This window comes from Phascolarctos cinereus, unplaced genomic scaffold, assembly GCF_003287225.1.
Source record: "Phascolarctos cinereus isolate Bilbo 61053 unplaced genomic scaffold, phaCin_HiC Scaffold_4;HRSCAF=312, whole genome shotgun sequence".
In the NCBI taxonomy this organism is placed as follows: Eukaryota; Metazoa; Chordata; class Mammalia; order Diprotodontia; family Phascolarctidae; genus Phascolarctos; species Phascolarctos cinereus.
Window position 1 is genome coordinate 651,150,527 of NW_027555847.1, and position 19,934 is coordinate 651,170,460.

The 19,934-nt window shown below is 40.7% G+C and overlaps 2 protein-coding genes across 4 annotated transcripts in view; one reads left to right on the forward strand and one right to left on the reverse strand.

Annotated features, from left to right (window-relative positions):
- LOC110214140 (uncharacterized) overlaps positions 1–7,680 on the forward strand; it is a 33,966-nt gene extending 26,286 nt beyond the window's left edge. The window contains 1 exon segment of the mRNA XM_078153805.1: positions 5,053–7,680. Within this exon segment, the coding sequence (XP_078009931.1) occupies positions 5,053–5,891 (839 nt within the window). The 3' untranslated portion in view covers positions 5,892–7,680.
- Positions 7,681–7,765: 85 nt separating this feature from the next.
- TOP1MT (DNA topoisomerase I mitochondrial) overlaps positions 7,766–19,934 on the reverse strand; it is an 81,494-nt gene continuing 69,325 nt past the window's right edge. For all 3 annotated transcript variants that reach the window (XM_020994859.2, XM_078153803.1, XM_020994860.2), the window contains 4 exons: positions 11,853–11,980; positions 10,321–10,415; positions 8,561–8,710; positions 7,766–7,981 (listed from right to left, as the gene is read on the reverse strand). In XM_020994859.2, the coding sequence (XP_020850518.2) occupies positions 7,879–7,981; positions 8,561–8,710; positions 10,321–10,415; positions 11,853–11,980 (476 nt within the window). In that variant the 3' untranslated portion in view covers positions 7,766–7,878. The remainder of the gene's footprint in view (positions 7,982–8,560; positions 8,711–10,320; positions 10,416–11,852; positions 11,981–19,934) is intronic.

The following is a 19,934-nucleotide window of genomic DNA, read 5'->3' on the forward strand; positions in this document are numbered from 1 at the left end:
TCTTTTCCTCTCCCATCAATAATGTCCTTAAGGTATAAACACCTAGTAGTGGAGGTTGAAAGGTCAAAAAGCATGAATATTTTTGTAATTCCTAGTGTATAATTCTGTAACACCTTACCAAAAGATCTAATTCATAGCTCCACTAGCAGTGTTATTATTCTAAATTTTCCACAACTGTTCCAGCAATGAATTGTAAAACGTCTGTAAAAGTTTTAACCAGGTGCTAAGGGTAGAGGCTTAAAAACCCACAAAGAGTTGAAAAAATAAAGCCAAAATTCTCAAATAGTATGGAGAGTTGAGAAAATTGTGTACTGGCTTCCATCAAATGTTTGATAACTGCATTTTTACCATAGCCAAATGACTTGGGTTCCAAGTATAGGCTGATCTCTCTCTTGGAGGTGGTGGAAAGGACTCAAAGAAGGTTTCTTCTCATGCCAGGCTGTTAGGGAGAATGAAGTGTTCCTAAGGAGAGGCAAGGTTTCAATGGTGGGGAAGGAAGGGTATGAAGTAGAGGAGGGTTGAGACTTGGTACTTGTCAGGATGTTGGAGAGTAAAAGATTGTTATACAGAGGAAGAAGGAGGAAAGACAGTTGTAAATTAAAACTTAAAAACTAATTTCAGGCTCTTTTGAAGAAGATGGAGCTCGTAAGCACCAAGGAGGAAGAAGCTGAACGTCCTCCAAAGGATGACATAGTAGAAGCTTAGGTGAGGGATAATCCAGTAAGACTCAAAGGGAGAAGAGAGGAGAGGAGAGGAGAGGGGAGAAGAGAGGAGAGGAAAGGGGAGAAGAGAGGAGAGGAGAGGGAGAGAAGAGAAGAGAGGAGAGGAGAGAAGAGGGGAGAAGAGGAGGAGAGAGAGGGGAGAAGAGGAGAGAGAGAGGAGAGAGGGAGGGGAGGGAGGGGAGGGAGGAGAGGAGAGGAGAGGGGAGGGGAGGGAGGAGAGGAGAGAGGGGAGGGGAGGGAGGGGAGGGGAGGAGAGAGGAGAGGAGAGGGAGGGGAGGAGAGGAGAGGAGAGAGGGGAGGGGAGGGAGGGAGGAGAGAAGGGAGGGAGGAGGGAGGAGAGGAGAGGAGAGGAGAGGAGAGGGGAGAGAGGAGAGAGAGAGGGGAGAGGGGAGGGGAGGAGGGGAGGAGAGGAGAGGGAGGGGAGGGGAGGGAGGAGAGGAGGGGAGGGAGGAGAGGAGAGGAGAGGGAGGAGAGGAGAGGAGAGAGGGGAGAGGAGAGAGAGGGAGGAGAGGGAGAGGAGGGAGGGGAGGGGAGAGAGGAGAGGAGAGGGAGGGAGGAGAGGGGATGGAGGGAGGGGAGGAGAGGAGAGGAGAGGAGAGGGGGGAGGGAGGGGGGGAGAGGAGAGGAGAGGAGAGGAGAGGAGAGGAGAGGACGGGAGGGGAGGGGGGAGGAGAGGAGAGGAGAGGAGGAGAGGAGAGGAGGAGGGGAGAGGGAGAGGAGGGGGGGGAGGGAGGGGAGAGGAGAGGAGAGGAGAGGAGAGAGGGGAGGGAGGGGAGGGAGGGGAGGGAGGAGAGGAGAGGAGAGGAGGGGAGAGAGGAGGGGAGAGGGGAGGGGAGGGGAGGGGAGGGGAGAAACAATTCAGAGTAGGTGGTGGTTCCTCAAGGCAACTAATCATCAAGCGAACAACAACAGCAGAAAGGTCTTTGATCTTTCCGCAGTGCATAGCCAACAGAGGACTTTCCAACATTTATCCGTGTCTAGTCTCTGCCATACTATTTTCCAGGTTTTTTTAAATAACACATTTATTTATTTATTTTTAGTTTTCGACATTCAGTTCCATAAGATCTTGAGTTCCAAATTTCCCCCCATCTCTCCCCTCCCCCACCCCAAGGCTGCATGTAAATTGACATAGGCTCAACACATTCATTCATATTAAGCCTATTTTCACATTAGTCATGTTGTAAGAAGAATTAGAACCAATAGGAGAAACTATGAGAAAGAAGAAACCAAAAAAAAAAAAAAGAGAGAGAGAGAAAGAGCAAATAATATGGTTTGATCTTCATTCAGACCCCATAATTCTTTTTCTGGGGATGTGCATAGCATTTTCCATCATGAGTCTTTTGGAGATGTCTTAAATTCTTGCATTGCCAAGATGAGTCAAGTCTATCAAAGTCAGTCATCACACAGTGTGGCTGGTATTCTGTACAACATCCTCCTGGTTCTGCTCACTTCACTCAGCATCAGTCCATGCAAGTCTTTCCAGGTTTCTCTGAAGTCTGCCTGCTCACCATTTCTTATAGCACAATAGTATCCATTACATTCATATATCACAACTTGTTCAGCCATTCCCCAATGGGCATCCCCTCAATTTCCAGTTCTTTGCCACCACAAAAAGAGCTGCTATAAATATTTTTGTATATGTGGGTCCAGGCCCTTTTTTTCATCACGGCTTTCAGGTAGACCAATAATTCTTAAATTCTCTCTCCTGCATCTATTTTCCAGGTTGTTTTTCTACTGAGGTATTTTTTATGTTTTCTTCTATTTTTTCATTCTTTTGATTTTGTTTGATTGATTCTTGATGTCTTATAGTCATTAGCTTCCACTTGCCCAGTTCTAAATTTTAATGAATTTTCTTCAATTAGCTTTTGCACCTCCTTTTCCATTTGGCCCATTTTACTTTTTAAAGGAGTCGTTTTCTTCAGTGTGCTTTTATTTCCATTTGGCCAACTGTATTTTTTGAAGATCTGTTTTCTACAGTCAATTTTTGTCCTTCCTTTTCCAAGCTATTGACTCTCTTCTTGCATACCTCTCCTTTCTTTTCCCAATTTTTCTTTTACCTCTCTTATTTGAATTTTAAAATCCTTCTTGAGCTCTTCCAAGAAGGCTTTTTGGGCTTCAGACTAGATCATATTCCTCTTTGAGGTTTCAGATGTGGGTATATTGACAATGTTGTCCTCTTCTGAATTTGTTTTGATCCTCTCTGTCCCCAAAGAAAGAATCTATGGCTCATTGTCTGTTTCTGCATTTTCCTCATGATGTTTGCCTACTTCCTGGCTTTTCAAGTTGAGCTCTTCTGCTGGAGCACAGAGGACACTGATCCAAGCTTCTTGTGCTGGTGGCCAGGGACCTGGTCTCTGGCTTTGTGTGCTGGGGCCTCAGGTGTTGGCAGCTGGAGGCTATAGGGGTCTGGCAGCTTACCTGGTGGTGGTCTGGGGTCAGCAACACTGAAGCTCTCAGGGTACGGGTGGGGGTCTGGCCCCTGGAGGAAGCCTGTCTGCCTGGAGTTGTGCTGGCACACATGGTGGTTTTCCCAGCTGGAGCCTACCAGTTCCCCTGCCTGTGCCAAGGCATAGGGGTGGGGAGATTAGGTCCTGGTTGTTGGTGCTCGCCTGCCACCACCCTGGGGCTCAGGATCTCTCTCTGGCTTGCTGAGGTGGGGCTCATCACTGGCCTGCTGGGACACCTGTCCTGTACTGCTCCCCTTCCACCAGAGCAAGAGGTACCTTTCTTGTTAATCCCCCAAGCTTCCTGGGCTAAAAGACTGCTGTACCCTTTCTGCTGGCCCACTTGTTCTAGGGTTTTTCCAGGGGTGATATTTTCTGGGTTTTTAGAGGTCAGTAAGGGAGAGTGAGAGAGACTTACTGCTTACTCTGCCATGTTGGCTCCCAGAAGTCCAGAGTTAGAAGTCTTAGTGAAAGGAGGCAAATTTGATCTTGCGGGTTATCACTGAAACTTGGGATGAAGTTAATATTTGGAGCATGGCTCTGGACAGGATTACTTTCTAAATAACTGAGTACAATTGGTTCCTGGGATGGAAATAATTAGAACTCTGGAGGTTCTACCACTGGCCTAGCTCTAATCATACCTGCCTAGAGTTTTAGAGGAGTGAAAAGTTGCCATAGTTTGACATGCAATCCAGGTTTGGGGAAAGCAGATTTTCAAAGATTTCAAAGGAAAGATTGATGAATTTAGAGTCAGAGGATCTGGGTTCAAATTCAGATCCTTATACTTAATACCACCCTAAGTAAATTACTTCACTTCTCTAGGCCTGTTTCTTCACCTGAATGATGACCTCTTAAGGTTTCATTTCCAAGTTTTTAAAATTTGAATTTCTGATTGAATACTTTAAAAATTGGTTGTTTAAAAAAATTTGACAATCACCTGCTCTATCTTTACCATTTATCTATTTGAGAATAGTGCTTGTTCAAAAGGTGTCAAATCTTTATAGATTTTAGATGTCTTTTAATAGAAGGTTTTAAAAAGTCTATAATTTATCCAGTCAGTTAAAGGCAAAAACATGGTGTCTGCCATCAGGGAGTTCACATTCTAATGGGAGAAACAGCATGTAAGTAAATGTGTACATAGGAGATGTGCACAGTGTAAATGAGAAGTAATCTCAGAAGGAAGGCACTGGGGGTGGTGGGGACAGATAGTTCTAGGGGTAATTGCTTAAAGAAGATGGGATTTGAGCTGGAAGTTTTGAGAAGCCTGGAGGGCCAGAAAGTGGGGGTGAGGAGGGGGAGCATCGTAGGCATAGCAAACAGCCAGTGAAAAGACAGAATAAGGTGATGGAACATCACGTGTGAGGAACTACAAGTAGGCCAGCATCATTGGACAAGAGAACACATGAAAGGGAGGAATGGAGATACTAGTTTGGGAAGGGCTTTAAACGTGACATAGCCATGGGTTTCCATTTAGCAGTAATATTGCCTTCTTTAGTGCTTTACATATTTTAAAGTACTTTTAACATCCATTGTATTCGATATCTTTTAGAAATTAAAGGATTTTTTTTCCAGAAATTAGGTGACATTTGTGTCTTGTTTTGTTTTAGGCTATGAGATTGGTACTGAGAAAGAAGATTGGACCCCAATGCAAGAGTTTCCTAAGGAAGCGCTATCATATCACACAGGGCTGCCATCTTTGGGACTCCTGGATGTCCTCCAGGGACCAGAGTTCCATGAATCTTGTAAGACTGAGGACAATTCAGAGAGGCAGAAAGATTCCTTGTCTGGGAAAACTCCCAGAGGGAAGGGAGACCATGAACTGAATATATCTGGGAAAAACTTCAGTCAGAATTCAAATTTTGTTAGACATCAAGGAAATGCCAAAGAAGTGAGGCCCCATAAATGTGATTTATGTGGGAAAAGCTTCAAATGCAATTCAGATATTATTAAACACCAGAGAATTCACACTGGAGAAAAACCCTATGAATGTGAAGAATGTGGGAAGACCTTCAGCCAGAGTTCAGATGTAATTAAACACCACAGGATCCACTCTGGAGAGAAACCCTATGAATGTAGTGACTGTGGAAAGACTTTTATTCATAGCTCACATGTAGTTAGACATCAGAGAATTCATAATGGAGAGAAACCTTATGAATGCAAAGAATTTGGCAAAGCTTTCAGCCAGAGTTCAAACCTTATACGTCACCAGAGAATTCACACTGGAGAAAAGCCTTATGAATGTAATGAATGTGGAAAAACATTCAGTCAGAGCTCTGATGCTATTAAACACCAGAGAATTCATACTGGAGAGAAACCCTATGAATGTAATGAATGTGGGAAAACTTTCATCCATAGTTCAAATGTTGTGAGACATCAAAGAATACATCATGGAGAGAACCCCTATGAATGTAGAGAATGTGGCAAAGCCTTCAGCCAGAGCTCCAATCTCATTCGGCATCAGAGAATTCACACAGGAGAAAGACCCTATGAATGTAATGCATGTGGGAAAGCTTTCAATCAATCTGTCTTACTTATCGAACACCAGAGGATCCACACAGAAATGAAACCAAAAAAACTTAATAGATGTAAGAAAATGCTTAGGCTTAACTCTGATGCCACTGAACACCAGAGAATTCAGAGTGAGGAAAGGTCTTTTGAGTACAAATGTGAGAAAGTCTTTAGTCAGAGTTCACATACTCCTCAGCAAAACTTTTCATGTGAATAAGTAAAGGAAAATTCTTAACTGGATTTTCTACTTCTTAAAAGTTTTCAAATAATTCTCAAATTATAATGGCCTTATGGACAGAGACAAAACCAATTGGTTTTGTGTTAGAAAAGTCACCTGTAAAGAGGCAATTAACGAGTGCTGTATCACTGATGAAACTGACAGTCTTCAGGGCCTTTCCCCTCCTTACTCAGGACAGATCAAAGGAATAAAGAAAAAAATCAGTATAGTTAAATGGAAGCAAAGGATATTGAGAAATAATCACCAAAAGTTTTAGTTCTTCTGTTGGTACTCTGTCATTTTCTTCTGGGCTGAATCACATTGTCCTCGGATAAAACCAATTTCCCTCTTTTCAATCACTCTCTAAACCCCCAAACCCAACTATCATATTTGACATTATAATCCTGCTCAGAATCTTTCAGTGGATTCTCACTGTCTAAAGGACATAAACTAAAGTACTCGGGTTGGTCTTGTGGCCCACCACAGTTATCTGTGTTTCCTTGCTATTAATACGTACCACATTTGTTTTTGCTTCTGAGCCTCCATTCTTGTTATCTGGAACCCCTTCCCTCCTTCTACCTTATCCTACAAGGCCCAGCTGAGGTCCCATGTCTTCCAGAAAACCTTCTCTACTTATTCCAAGACTCAGCAATTTTTAATGTGTTTCTAAAACTATTTCGTGTCAATACCACGCATTTGAGCATGGAATTGTCGTCTTCTTCTTTGTGTGCATGTTTTGTCACCCATTAAGACTATGAGCTCTTTGAGGAGAGGGACCAAATGTTACCTGTGTCCTGTGTCTCCTAAAGAGCCTGGCCAAGAGCCAGTTGTTCAAGAAGTATCTGTTGGATTGTGAGCCATCTTGGGGAGGGAGAGGGAGGAAAATTTAAAACTCAAAAGCTTATGGGAATGATTGTTGATAAGTCAAAATAAATTAATAAAAAAAAAACCAAGTATCTGTTGGTTAACTGTTTGGTCACATATCTTGCCAGAGTAGCAATGTGAACACTGTGGAACTGAGTCGGGCCCACGTCAACCCTGCTGGGGGGGGGAAGAGGTGTTTGAGGACATACTTTTTCATCTGGGCTTTACTTGAGGTTTGAGCCCTGAAGAGAAATGATAATGGGATCTTGGCCTTAAGATGTGTTTTCCCAAGAAGCTGGAGTGTGGAGGGGAGACCTTGTATTATTTGAGAAGCCAAAAGGACAGAGATTCAAAAGTGCGCAGTCAGGCTCACCTCATGTGTGGAGATGGAGAGACAATAGAAACAGGCCCCGTAGAGGCATGAAAAAAGTTGACAACTTTCACTGCCTTCCCTTCCACTCCTCCGAATACCTGAGAGTCTGTCTTCTTTCCCTCTGGCATGTTTTTCCAAATAAGGAAGCTGATCTAATCTACATGGCTTACAAGATTTCGCCCAGATTTAACTTTGTGAATCTACAGACTGTTACAACAGAAAGCTCTGGAATGGGAATCAGGAGACCCAAGTTCTAGTCCCTGATGATTCATGATGCTGCTTCCTTAGTAATAGAGCTGCTCATGTTTCTGATTTTAAAGAAATCTAGGACTTTGCATCTTGGAAAACCTACTAAATATCTAAGTAAAAAGGAAATTCACAATTAATGTCTAAAAACTTCCTTCACTCACACACACCCACATACAATGTTTGGCTTTGGCTTTTCCCTTCAGGTTTTCATTATTACCAGTAAATTCAAGGAATAAATATTACACTAGAGATGGACTGCTGTCATAAAACTTAATGGTGTCCTAGAAGCAAGAGAAATCAAAAGGCTGATGACCTCAGCAGCCACATCAGAAAGGAGATCCCAGTTACATTTCTGACCAAGACCAAGGAAGCAGTATCAGCACTCAGATTGCAGAACCAAATACATCTTTAGTAAAATACTTCATTGTACAAAATTCCTCCCAATGTTGTTTAATAATTGAAAAACCTCAACGATTCAAAAATAGATACAGAAATGCTAGCTTAGAACTCAAACTCTTCATCTGCCATATCAATTGCCCAGGCAAACTTCTCCCTCTGGGTTTTATTATAAATCTTCTCCACTGGCACTCCAAACTTCTTACACCTGTGGAAAGGTCCAACAAACATATTGCATGGTAAGAACATTATTAGAAAGTTACAAGAAAAAATGCTACATGAGGTTAAGAGTTAAATCATAACAAAAGGAGAATTGAGAAGAGGAAGGCGAAATTAGAAAGACTTCATGGAGGTATTCTTTCTATTCAATTTTAGAGGGGGAAGGGGAGCATTCTGGTTCTAGGCACAGGGACCTCAGTGGCTAATTCAGATTCTGCAAACACATGTGTGAAGAGGTCAGAATGAATATCAAAGTGTGACACCATCCTGTGAACTGAAGGTCAGAATAAGCTAAGGGTGGTGAGTGAACCACATACCACAAATAAGGCTTTGGATTATTTTAAAAATCTACGCTGGGAAAAAGAAGAGGATCAAAGAAGTTGACTCAAGACCACTGTTAGGAACAGATGGGTCAATATTAGATGACAAAAGGTCTCAGGAGAACTAATCATTTGCTTCTGCCCTTTTCAACTAGTAGAACCCCATCTCCCCTGGACACAACCCAAGACCTCTGAAAAAGTGCACATTTAGAAGAAGGTTCTTCCAGCCTCTTTCTGGCTTCTCTTACCAGGCGACGCTAATCCTGGGATCCAAGTAGTTGAGTTTGGAGGTGCCCAGGGCAACCTGCTTGTTTTCTTCTTTGTCTGTGGCTTGGGTGCACAGCTTCATGAGCTGTTCTTCTAACTTGGCCAGCAGTTTTTTCTTCTTGTCCACATTACTAGGAAAAAAAGAATAAGAATGAACTTAATCACTTTCTCATCTGAACATCTGTCTGCTCCCAAGCAGCTTGACTCAACAGGAATAGAAAAAGCAAAATGTTACGGCCAGAAGAAAGCTTAGCTAGCACCCATCTAACAACGCAAAGTGGAGAGGAGATTCTGAGAAGGCTGGCCCCAGCTCACACAGGTAGCTGCAGAGCACAGGCCAGAATTCAGCTTTACTGTACCTGCTGAGCTTTTCAGCATACTACAGGCAGAAAGAATTGGGCTCTCAACCTCACTATTAATAAAATGATATAACAGAAGATCTAAAGAAACTTCCTGTCATCTCTCAATTTCTTTTCCTTCTCAATTGCCATACAATGAGGAGAGGTAGGCATCTCTCAACCCAGTGGCAAAACAACAGAAAATACAGGACTTTCTTTCCCTTCCTCCACATATGACAGGTGAATAATACAACTTGCTTGTCAAAGCTGGGAATTAGGAGATATAGTCCAAACTTACTAGCTCATCACTGGCTGTGTAACCTAAGATTGCTCCATATGCTAGCCTGGGATACATAAGATTTAGTGCCTAAAATGTCCAGCGTGGAACTACGACCTCCAACGAAACAAGGACAAGTCCTCCCTTTCTCCAGTGGGGGGAAAAGCTACAGTTTGGGAATAGGACCTGAAGATAAAAGTGCTCTATCTACCCCTGCCTCTATATTCTCACTCATGGAGAGAAAAAGAAGTCCTAATTGAGAAGCTATCCACAGGGTACCATTCTGGCAGAGGGCAGGGCTAAGCCTCCATTGTACTGCTGTTTCTGTCTTAAATTTTTTAAAATTTAAATAAAAAAAAAAATCAATTTTGTCCTCCCTAATTGTCTGGATATCTTAAATAAAAATTGTAGTACCTGAAGGAGCCTGGCTATATAAAATTATTTCTCTTCTCATCCATTTTCCCAAACTGCTGGGCTTTTGACCATGAATAAGTATTTTTGGCATCTGTAGTATCTTGCTATTACTGTGTCTCAGTTACATCCTCTTGCTATTTCCACCCTAATGTCTCTCGGTTTCTCCCCTAATGCCAATGTTTCTCTCTCTGTCTCTTTGCCTGACTCTGGGCAAGTTTTGCATGAAGTTCCTGAAACCGTATGGAAGGAGGAAGAGATGCTGCCCGTGCCTTTGTGGATCTTCCAGTGTGAAGGGAAAGTCTAGTAGATTCTCTACCTGTAGGATACCTTTAAAGAACTTAGTCTGATCCCCTTATTTTACATGCAAGGAAACAGACATAGAGGGGAAGTGACTTCCTCTAGGTCACCAAGTCATGGGGCTAGAGTCCAGGTGTGTCCTCTGACTTCAAAGTCCAGTGTTCTTCCCATCAGAGCCCTATGTGCCCCAAACCATCCCTACTGGTCTTAGATCAGCTGTTAATCAGTATGATGACAAAATGAAGAGTAGGTAAAACTTAACCATATTTATCTCTACCTCACTAAATTTGGTATTAATAATCAGAGAACTATTCAAGGAAACATTTTAATCGCAACAGATAATTCATCAATTCTGACAAATGCTGGAACACAATGGCCACCACCAGATGCTTCTGTGCAGACCTGTTATGCTTACCTCTTGGACTTGACATCCTTTCTCGCTTTGGCATCAGCTTTTGCTCTCTTTAGCTCCTGTTTTGCCATGGCTAGCTGCTCCTTTTTAGCATCAATCTTCAAAAGAAAATTCCATTAGACAAGCCCTTCCTCAGAGAATTGTTAAGAGTTGGATGGTACCTCAAAGAGAGCCCAGTCTAAGTGAAATATCGCCAGGAATCCCTTCAACAAGATTCCTGACCAACAGTCACTCAGCCTTCATCTACAGATATCTGGTAAAGGAGAGCCCACCACCTTCTGAAGCAGCCCAAGATTTTGCTCATAAGGAACTGAAGTCCGTGCCTCTACAACCTTTCACCCATTAGGGGCTCAGCCACTATCAGTTCAGAATGGGCCTTTAGCTATTGCATTCAAGTCTTCTCTACTTTGAAAATGATCACTTCTTTATTCATATGAAGGTATCCAATAGGAAAACAGAACTCATATACGTAATATATATCATATCAGATGTGCCTTTCTATCTCTGCAATGATGCTACTGACCCACTATGTTAAATAAATCTGGACTTCTAAAACACTAAAAATGGAGACTAGTAAATCTTAAAACTGAAGTGGGATTCATGCTCTTAACTACACATACTTTAGCACTAATATAGTATCTATTTTTAACAACAACTTAAGAATATTTTACAGTTACAAAGAAAATATATCATCTCATGTGGTCCTCTTCATAGGCCTAGTAGTACTAAGGGCAGGAATTAGTTCCCATTTTAAAGATGAGTAAATTGAGTCAGAGAAGTTATGTGATTTTCAAGATCAAGTGCTAGAAAGAATCCTGACACAGGATTCAAACCCAGTTTCCAAGTTCAGTGCCCTTCCCACTCCATATGATGGGGCTTCTCCACTTAGATCTCATATTTACCAAGGCACTGTAGTACTTAGCTGAAAAAAAAAAAGGGGGGGGGATCATGAAGCAGCAAAGAGAAGAAAGTGCACTGGGTTTGCAGGCAGAGGGCCTGGACTGAAATCCCAGTTTTGCCCCTTACTCACTTTGGCTCTCTGTGCTTCAGTTTTGTCACCTGTAAAATGAGGAGGCTGGATTTGAAGACTTCTAACTCATTGGCATAATAGGCCTGAGTGGACCACTACTACTTTCAAACAAGTTTCTTTTGGTTAGGAATTAGGCTCCAAAGCTCTAAGTCACACTGTGATCAGGAAGGAATATTAGTTACCTTTGGAGAGCTTATATTCAGCTCAATGTGCAGGAACCTAGAACAAAGTCACTCCTCCTCAGCTTGGAAACAGGGTAACTGGACATCAGTAATAGGGTAAGAGAACTCAGAGAAGGAAACTTTCCCTGAAAAATAGCTCTATGACTTCAAGAAACCTGGCTTAGAGATGAGGGGAGGGCTATTAGTTACTTCCCAGGGACCTCATACATATACAGGGCCACACCTCCAGAAGACAAATGGAGGGATTGTGTGTGTGTGTGTGTGGGGTCTATAACATTAAAAACTACCTCATTCACAGTTATTAGTAATCTTTATCTATTTACCTTTGTCTGGAGATTTTGCATGGACTTCTCAAAAGTCTTAGGAGTTGCCCGCTGATGGTTGCATAAAATGGCTACTGCTCGGTTTGCTCGGTTGTAGGACAAAATTTTAGCTGCTATGTTATCTTCCGCTAGAAGATGCAGAGATACATTTATAAGAGAGCCAGAGTACATAGAGAACACTGAAGAGTGTCAAGAACCCAAGGAGTAAATATGAAGAGTGTGCTCATGGTTGTAATCAAATATATATTGCCTCCTTTCTCAGCTCAAGCAATCTAACTGACTACTTGGGCCTTGATGGCTAATTCCTAACAACACTTCTTTTTGTTTTTGTTTTTGCTAGGCAAGTGGGGTCAAGTGACTTCTCCATGGTCACACAGCTAGGAAATATCCAGTGTCTGAGGCTGGATTTGAACTCAGTTCCTCCTGTCTCAAGTGCTGGTACTCTATCCACTGCGCCAAATGATACAGATCATCTGCTTTTTCCCAAATGGAGGAAAGACCTTTAGTAGTATGACCCCGAAAAGTAACCTCGCTTCTCTGGGCCTCAGCCTCCTAAAGGATTTCCTAAAGGAGGGTGGATAGACTGAGATCCAATCCAGTTCTAAAATTCTAAGATCCTAAGAATGAAAAAATGGGCAGCTAGATGGTGCAGTGGATAAAGTACAGGACCCGAAATCAGGAAGACTGGGTTTAAATTTGGCCTCAGACACTTACTGGCCATGTGACTCTGGGCAAGTCACTTGACCTTGTTTGTCTAAGTTTCCTTGTCTGTAAAATGGACTAGAGAAGGAAATGGCAAACCACTCCATTATCTTTGCCAAAAAAACCCCAAATGGGGTCATGAAGAGTCAGAAGACTGAAAACAACTAGATGTAAATGAATAGGGAAAAATAGGCCATTTACATAAGTATATGTAAATGAGTTACCATCACTCACCCGGGGGATGATCAACCTCAGACCTTTCTTCAGGATTGGCTTCAAAGGCAGCCTCACCCCAGGGACTACTGCCATACGGGAAGGTAGTATCTACACTGCTCAGTAGCCAATCAAACTTGGGAGAAAACTTGGGAGTGCCTCAGTCCCCCATAACTACCATGCACCCAGACATTAGGCTTTTCATGGCCAAAAATATGTTCAGGACACAGAATCTAAGTTCAATCAAGAGCCCAGTAGAGAGGCAGGTTCTTTTCTAGGTATGCATTATTACCTCTACCTGTCCCCATGCTAGCATTTAGCAAAAGAATTGGCACTGAGATTAACAAGTATTTACTGACCCAAACACTTCATCTGCCTTTATCCCCAGCTTCTTTGGTATTTGGAAAAAGAATACAGGCTAACATCACTGCTTTGGCACCGATTTCCCCTCCCTACAATCATCTTACCTACCCCTGAAATCACTGCCCAGTCCCTATCCTCCTCTGCTGTCCTGCTCTTCTGCCCTCTGTTCTAACATTAACAAACTCCCCTTTGTCATCCTATACCAGAAGCCTCCACATCTCAGACCACCCTTTCAAGTACCAGTTATTTTTCTTTCATGTTTGCCAACACACTGGGCACAGGAGAGACACACCAGCTGCTTACTTCCAGATCCTTAGATTGATGAAATCACTCAGCAACGTTTCCCTTGAGGTTCAATGTATTTTAATCATCTAGGTGAGCCAGGAATTTAGAACCTGGATCTCAGTCTCCATCCTAATCCATGCCTTCATGATTGAGTATTTCAACATACATGTACGATATCCTCTTGAACACCCTGGCCTCCAAATTCTTCAATCTCAACTTTCTTGATCTATCCCTTCATTCTATCTCAGCCACTCACAGACATGGTCAAACTAAGATCCTCCCATCACTCATACCTTCTTCATAGGGGAATCTGAAATTGCCTTCAATGATTGTAACTTCCTGTCTCATCAGTTGCCCCCGTCTCACTACAACCAATCTTCACTATGGTTTCTAGTATCTCTTACCCTCAATCTTGACCTATAGGTAGCGAGTACTATTACACATGGTCTCCTTTCCTTAAATTCCCTGACCCCACGTCCTCTTGTTCTAGCTTTGCTAAACCCTTGTTACTCTCTTTTTATCTACTCTTACACTGCTACTGATCAATACAGGAGAAAGCCACACAACTGGGTCCACCACAAATTTATGTATGCTAATTAGTACTGTGTGGTGATCCCTTATGCCCTTAATACCACATGCCTCTATTTTTACCAGAAGCTTGGCCCTTGGAAAAACATACCTAGGTCTCTCTCACTTTTAAAAGCATCCTCCTCAGGGGCAGCTAGGTGGCGCAGTGGACAGAGCACTGGCCCTGGATTCTGGAGGACCTGAGCTCAAATCTGGTCTCAGACACATAACACTTACTAGCTGTGTGATCCTGGGTAAGTCACTTAACCCCATTGCCTAGCCAAAAAAACCCAAACCAAAACAAAAAAATCCTCCTTGACCCTGCCCTCTTCTCAAATTAATGTTCTATATCTTTCCCCCTTTTCACAACCAATGCCTAGAAAAGGCTATTTAAAGTCACTGCCATCACTTCCTCACCTCCCACTCACTTCTTCATCCCTTACTATCTGATTCTGACCTTAACATTATTGAAACTGCTCTAAAGTTATCAATAATCTTTTTGTAAAACATAAAATCATGTTTACATTTTCTGTTTTTATGACCTGCCTCTACCCCCCCACCCTCAAATCATCTATAAAAAAGGAAAATAAAACCAAAAACAGTCTCACAAAACCAACACATTGAACCCATCTGACATTATATGGAGTGGCTTCATGCCTATAGTCCTCTACCTCTAGAGAGAATGAGGGGAAGCACCTTCTCGTTTCTCTTCTTTGGGTCCAAGTTCACACTGTTTGGTTTCAACTGCTCTGTTGTTATTCTTGCCATTGACACTGTTGCAGATGTTGTATATACGGTTTTCCTGGTTCTGTTTACTTCATTTTGTGTCATTTCATGTAAATCCGCCCATGCTTCTCTGTATTCATAATATTCATTGTTTCTTAAAACTTAGCAATATTAGCTAACATTATAATATTATTAATATTAGCAATATTCCTTTATATTCACACGCTACCATTTGTTTGGCCATTCTCCATGGTCATTTGTTTTGTTTCCAGTTCTTTACTACCACAAAAAAACACTGCATTACTACTTTGGTACATACAGAGGCTTTCTTTTTATTCCTGTATAGTTGGCACCTATTTCCTTGCAGAGTATCACTAACAAAGAGAGGTCTGGGTCAAAGGCTATGAACATTTGAGTCACTTTCTTGGTATTACTCAAAAGTGCTTTCCAGAATGATATACTTATCTTTCTACAATCCTCAAATACTATCAGTCTCTTAATGGTTAAATCTGATAGCCTTTTCTCAGATCTCAACCTCTCTGATAATTTCAACAGTTGTTTTAAAAAAATTTTTACTGAATACCTTTTGTTCTAAAACATCATAAAAAGCTTACTGCTCATTCGATATACCAGACTCTACAATCCTCACTAAAAGTTAAATAAAACAACATTAAACAGTGATTGCAAATGATGCTACATACAAGCTTACACTTTGGTAACTTTTGTTTGTCCAAAAGATGGATGAATGCTTTGTAAAAATCAATGTTGTCCTTCATTTTTGATCTGAGTTTTGTTGCCATTTAAAGTTGTCTTCGTTTATAAAGTTGTTGTAATTGCATGACACATTCTTTGCTCTGTTCATACTGCATCCCACATCAGTCTTCTCAAATTTCTTTAAATTCTTCCTATTTCTTGTTCCTTATGGTGCACATTCCATTACATTCAGACACCCCCCCCCATATCCAATCAATTGCCAAATGTTTCCATTTCTACCATCACAACATCTCTTACATAGAATCCCTTCTCATTATTTATACTGTCACCATCTTGGGGCCTTGCCAGTTCAAGCCCTAATTCCTTCTCATCTGGACTACTGCAATTGCATCATAATTTCTGTCCTTGTCTTAAGTCTCTCCCCACACCAATGTATTTTCCACACCAGCTGGCTAAGTTGATTTTCTTTAAGCTTCTAAAGCTATGCACAACTTGGCCCCAAACTACTCATTCCAGGCACATCGGTCTCTTTCCCAGACTCAATGGTACAGTCAAATTGATCTTCTCACTGTTCCTTACGCAGTCAAACGCTCTAAATTCCAACTCTATGTCTTTCCTCTGGTATCCCTCATGCCTGGAATACACCCTCAAATCTAACCTGTCTTGTAGAATCTCTTGTTTTCTCTTAGCTCAAGCACTATCTTCCTCATCCTCCAGTTGTTATTACTCTCATGCTGGCTTTTTACATATCTTATGTACATATTCATATATTTATACATTGTCTCCCTGAGAGAATGTAAGTTCCTTGGGGACAGGGACCATTCCATTTTTGTCTTTGTATTTCTAACACCTAGAATAGTCCCTAGGACACAGTAGGTGCTTAAATAAATGATTGCCAATTGACACGTTACTATTTGTTCTGATATTCCCCAATCATTAAGCACATGGCTCATTTATGAATTTTTACTAGTACAAATAGTGCTAGAACATTTTTATAGAAATTGGTCTTTTCTTGACAAGAACCTCCTTGGTGATATGAACACTTATTTAATTCTACGTTAATTTCAGTGAAAATTGTTTTCAGTTTTATTTATATATGTTAGGTTAACTATATTAACACTCCATTTTGTTATATTAAATGGTTTTCCTCTTATTTTTGTCTTGATTATTGTAATATACACAAATAATGATTTCTGTAGATTTTGTATATAATGCTATCATGCTGAAGGCATTCTCAATAAATCATGTAGATCGTAGTGTCCACAAAGATAATTTTGCCTTCCATAATAATCCTTAGTCCCTTAATTCCTTATTTTTGTCTTACTGCTTATTACACTTGGATCACCACTATATAAAATAATAACAGAGGCAGTAGGCAGCCTTACTTTTCTACCACTCTTGCTAGGAAAGCTTCTAATGTTTATCCTTTACAAAGACCTTGGTTATCTCATTTTGTCCTCATAACCCTGGGAGGTAAATTCTTTTATTATCTCTATTTACATGTGAGGAAAGAAGCTGGAAGAGGTTAAGTGACTGGGCCAGCTGCCTAATATTTTATCAAAGAAAAGTCCTTTTATTCCTATTTTTAACAAGAGAGATATATTTTATTAAAAGTTACTTCTGCACCCAGTGATATAATTACGTTTGTTAATATGATTTTATTTCTAGTATATAAAATCCAACTTGGTCAAAATGAATACTTTTTTTGATTTACATTTTATTTATTCTTTTGGACCAATTTTCATTAGTGATATTGATATATAGTATTATTTTACGCTTTATTCCTCTCTGTTTTTGGAATCAGCACCACATTTGTTTCAAAAAATGCTTTGAATACCTTCTTCTTTCATTTAAAAAAAAGATTATATAACCTGGGGATTCTTTCTTTAAATATCTGAGAGAAATCACTTGTAAATCTATTTAGACCCAGATTTTTTCTCTATAAGAATTCTTTAGAGGTTTGCTTAATCTTTCTTTCAGAGACGGAAATATTAAGATTACAATTTCCTATTTTAACAGTTTACATTTTGTAATTTCTCATTCCATTTAGCTTATGTTCCTGTTCAGTGGCCATCTATTCTGCTGTACAAGTTTCTTATAAATTTATTTTTTCCTCACCATTTGTTATGAGTTCACTCTTTAAATTTTTGATGTTAATTTAATTTTGCTTTCTTCTTTAAAAACCTAATTAGCTAATAGTTTATTGTTAGTTTTTGAAAAAGGCCACCTCTTTGTTCTACTAGTTCATTAAAAAATAATAGATTATAGGATCACAGATTTAACGCTGGAAGGGTCCTTAGGAGTCATTTATAATCCAATATCTCATTTTAAAGACAAGTAAATTGAGGCCCAGTAGGGATAAAGTCAAATCACGCCTGGATTATTTGTTTTGTGTTCAGTTCCTAGTTCCTAGAACCACACTTTAGGAAGGACACTGTTAAAGTGGGGAGCATCCAGAGGAGTAGCGAGGATGGCTAAGGCCCTTAAGATCGTCCCCTTGAGTACTGGCTGAAGCAATCAGGAATGTAAACTTAGACTAACGAACACTTGAAGGGGTCATGCTAGCTTACTTCGAGTAACTGAAGGGTTATCATACTGAAGAAAGATAAGACTTGTTTAGCTCAGTCCCAAAGGGCAGAACTGAGAGCAATGGCTGGAAGGTGAAGAGGAAAATTTCAATGTGATATAAGAAAAAACTTCCTAACAATTACAGCTGTCTGAAACGAGAATGGTCTTTCCCACTTGTTAGGTGCAGAAGGGATTCTTATTCAGGTATGGTTTGGACTAAACTGTCTCCCATGAGAGATTCTCTGCCTTGTTAATCACTGAACAAGCTATGGCTCAAAATGAATTCAGGATGCTAATTTCATTTTTAAATCGATTAGGAAAAAATACTTTTAATCTCTAAGCAAAGGGTGAATGACTACTACTACTACTACTCTTCCTCATCAGCTATATTGAAGAATAGATTGCTTTTTATGTCTAGGTTCACTAGATGGCCTCTAAAGCCCCTCTTTAAGAACCTATGAGCTCCACTACTTTTATCATAATGCTGCTTTCCTGTTTGTCTATCTTAAGGATATCTATGTTTATTATTGTCTTATTTGAAATCATAACTGTAAACTATTTATTTTCACTCACTTGAAATCTAACATATTTTATTCTCACCCTTTACTTTTACAGTTTAGCTATTACTTGCAAACAGCAAATTGATGGGTTTTGTTTTCTAATCTGTTCTGCAATTTGCTTCCATTCATTAGTAAATCAACCCTGTTAATTGTTAAATTTGGTTTTCCTTCCACTAGGTCTCATGTTATTACTATTTTTCTTTTAATCAGAGTAAGCTATCACTCTGCCTGTTTTGTTTTAAAACAGCCCAATCTAATTCACTATACTAACACCATATTTCCTAGTGCCACCCTCAACTCCTCACTCTCTCTCACTCATTATGTTCAATCAGTTGTCAAGTACTGTTCTTTCTACCTTGATAAGTAAAATTCTTCTCTCCTCTGACAACACCACCACCCTGGTGTAGGCCCTCATCATTTCATATCTGTTATGCTATGTCAATAACTTTCTGGTTGGGCTTTCTGCCTCAAGTCGCCCTCCCCTCCGGTTCATCCTCCACGAAGCTGTCAAACTGATCTTTCTTAAGCACAAGTCTAACCATGTCACTTCCCTGTTTAAAAAACTCTAGGCTCCCTACAGGACCAAAGATAAGTCCTGTCTGACATTCAAAGCCCTTCATAATCTGATCCCTTCCTACCTTTTCAGTCTTCTTACACCTTTACTCATCTCCATGTATTCTGTGATCCTCTAGCACTGCCTCCATATTCCTGCCATAAGATTAGCCATTTCCTAGCTCCAGACATTTTCGATGGCTGCCTGCCCCCCATGCCTGAAACCCTCCTCATCCTCTTCTCTTGGTTCTCCTGGTTTCCTTCAAGTCTCACCTAAAGTTCCACCTTTTATAAGAAGGCTTTCCCAAACCTCCTTAGTCTTAGTGCTTTCCCTCTGAGATGATCTCCCATGGACCCTGTCTCTGTCTTGATCATACATACATTATTTGCATACTGTCTTCCCAGTCAGTTTGTGAACTCCCTGAGAGCAGAGACTGGTTTTTTTTTTTTGCCTTTCTTTGTAAAACCAGAACTTACTTAGCACAATTCATGGCACACAGCAGGCCCTTAATAAATGCTCGCTGACCAACAAAGAACTACTCCCACCACCAACATACTAAACACACAACTTATTTTAATTTCTAACAGTCCCCAAAGTTTACAAGCTTGGGTCATTCAAACTCTTTTGCCTTTCCCTTACCAGCTATTTTCAGCCTTTTCCAAGATTGTATCTTATACTTTGTTATCTATGGAGTATACTGTATACAGCAGCCACTCAAATGACTAACAGCAGTTTGATGATAACAGGGGCAGCTTACATTGCTACAGCAACTAAAGACTTAACACAACAGCCTTAGGAGGGCAAGGATCATCATCCCAGTGAATGAATGAA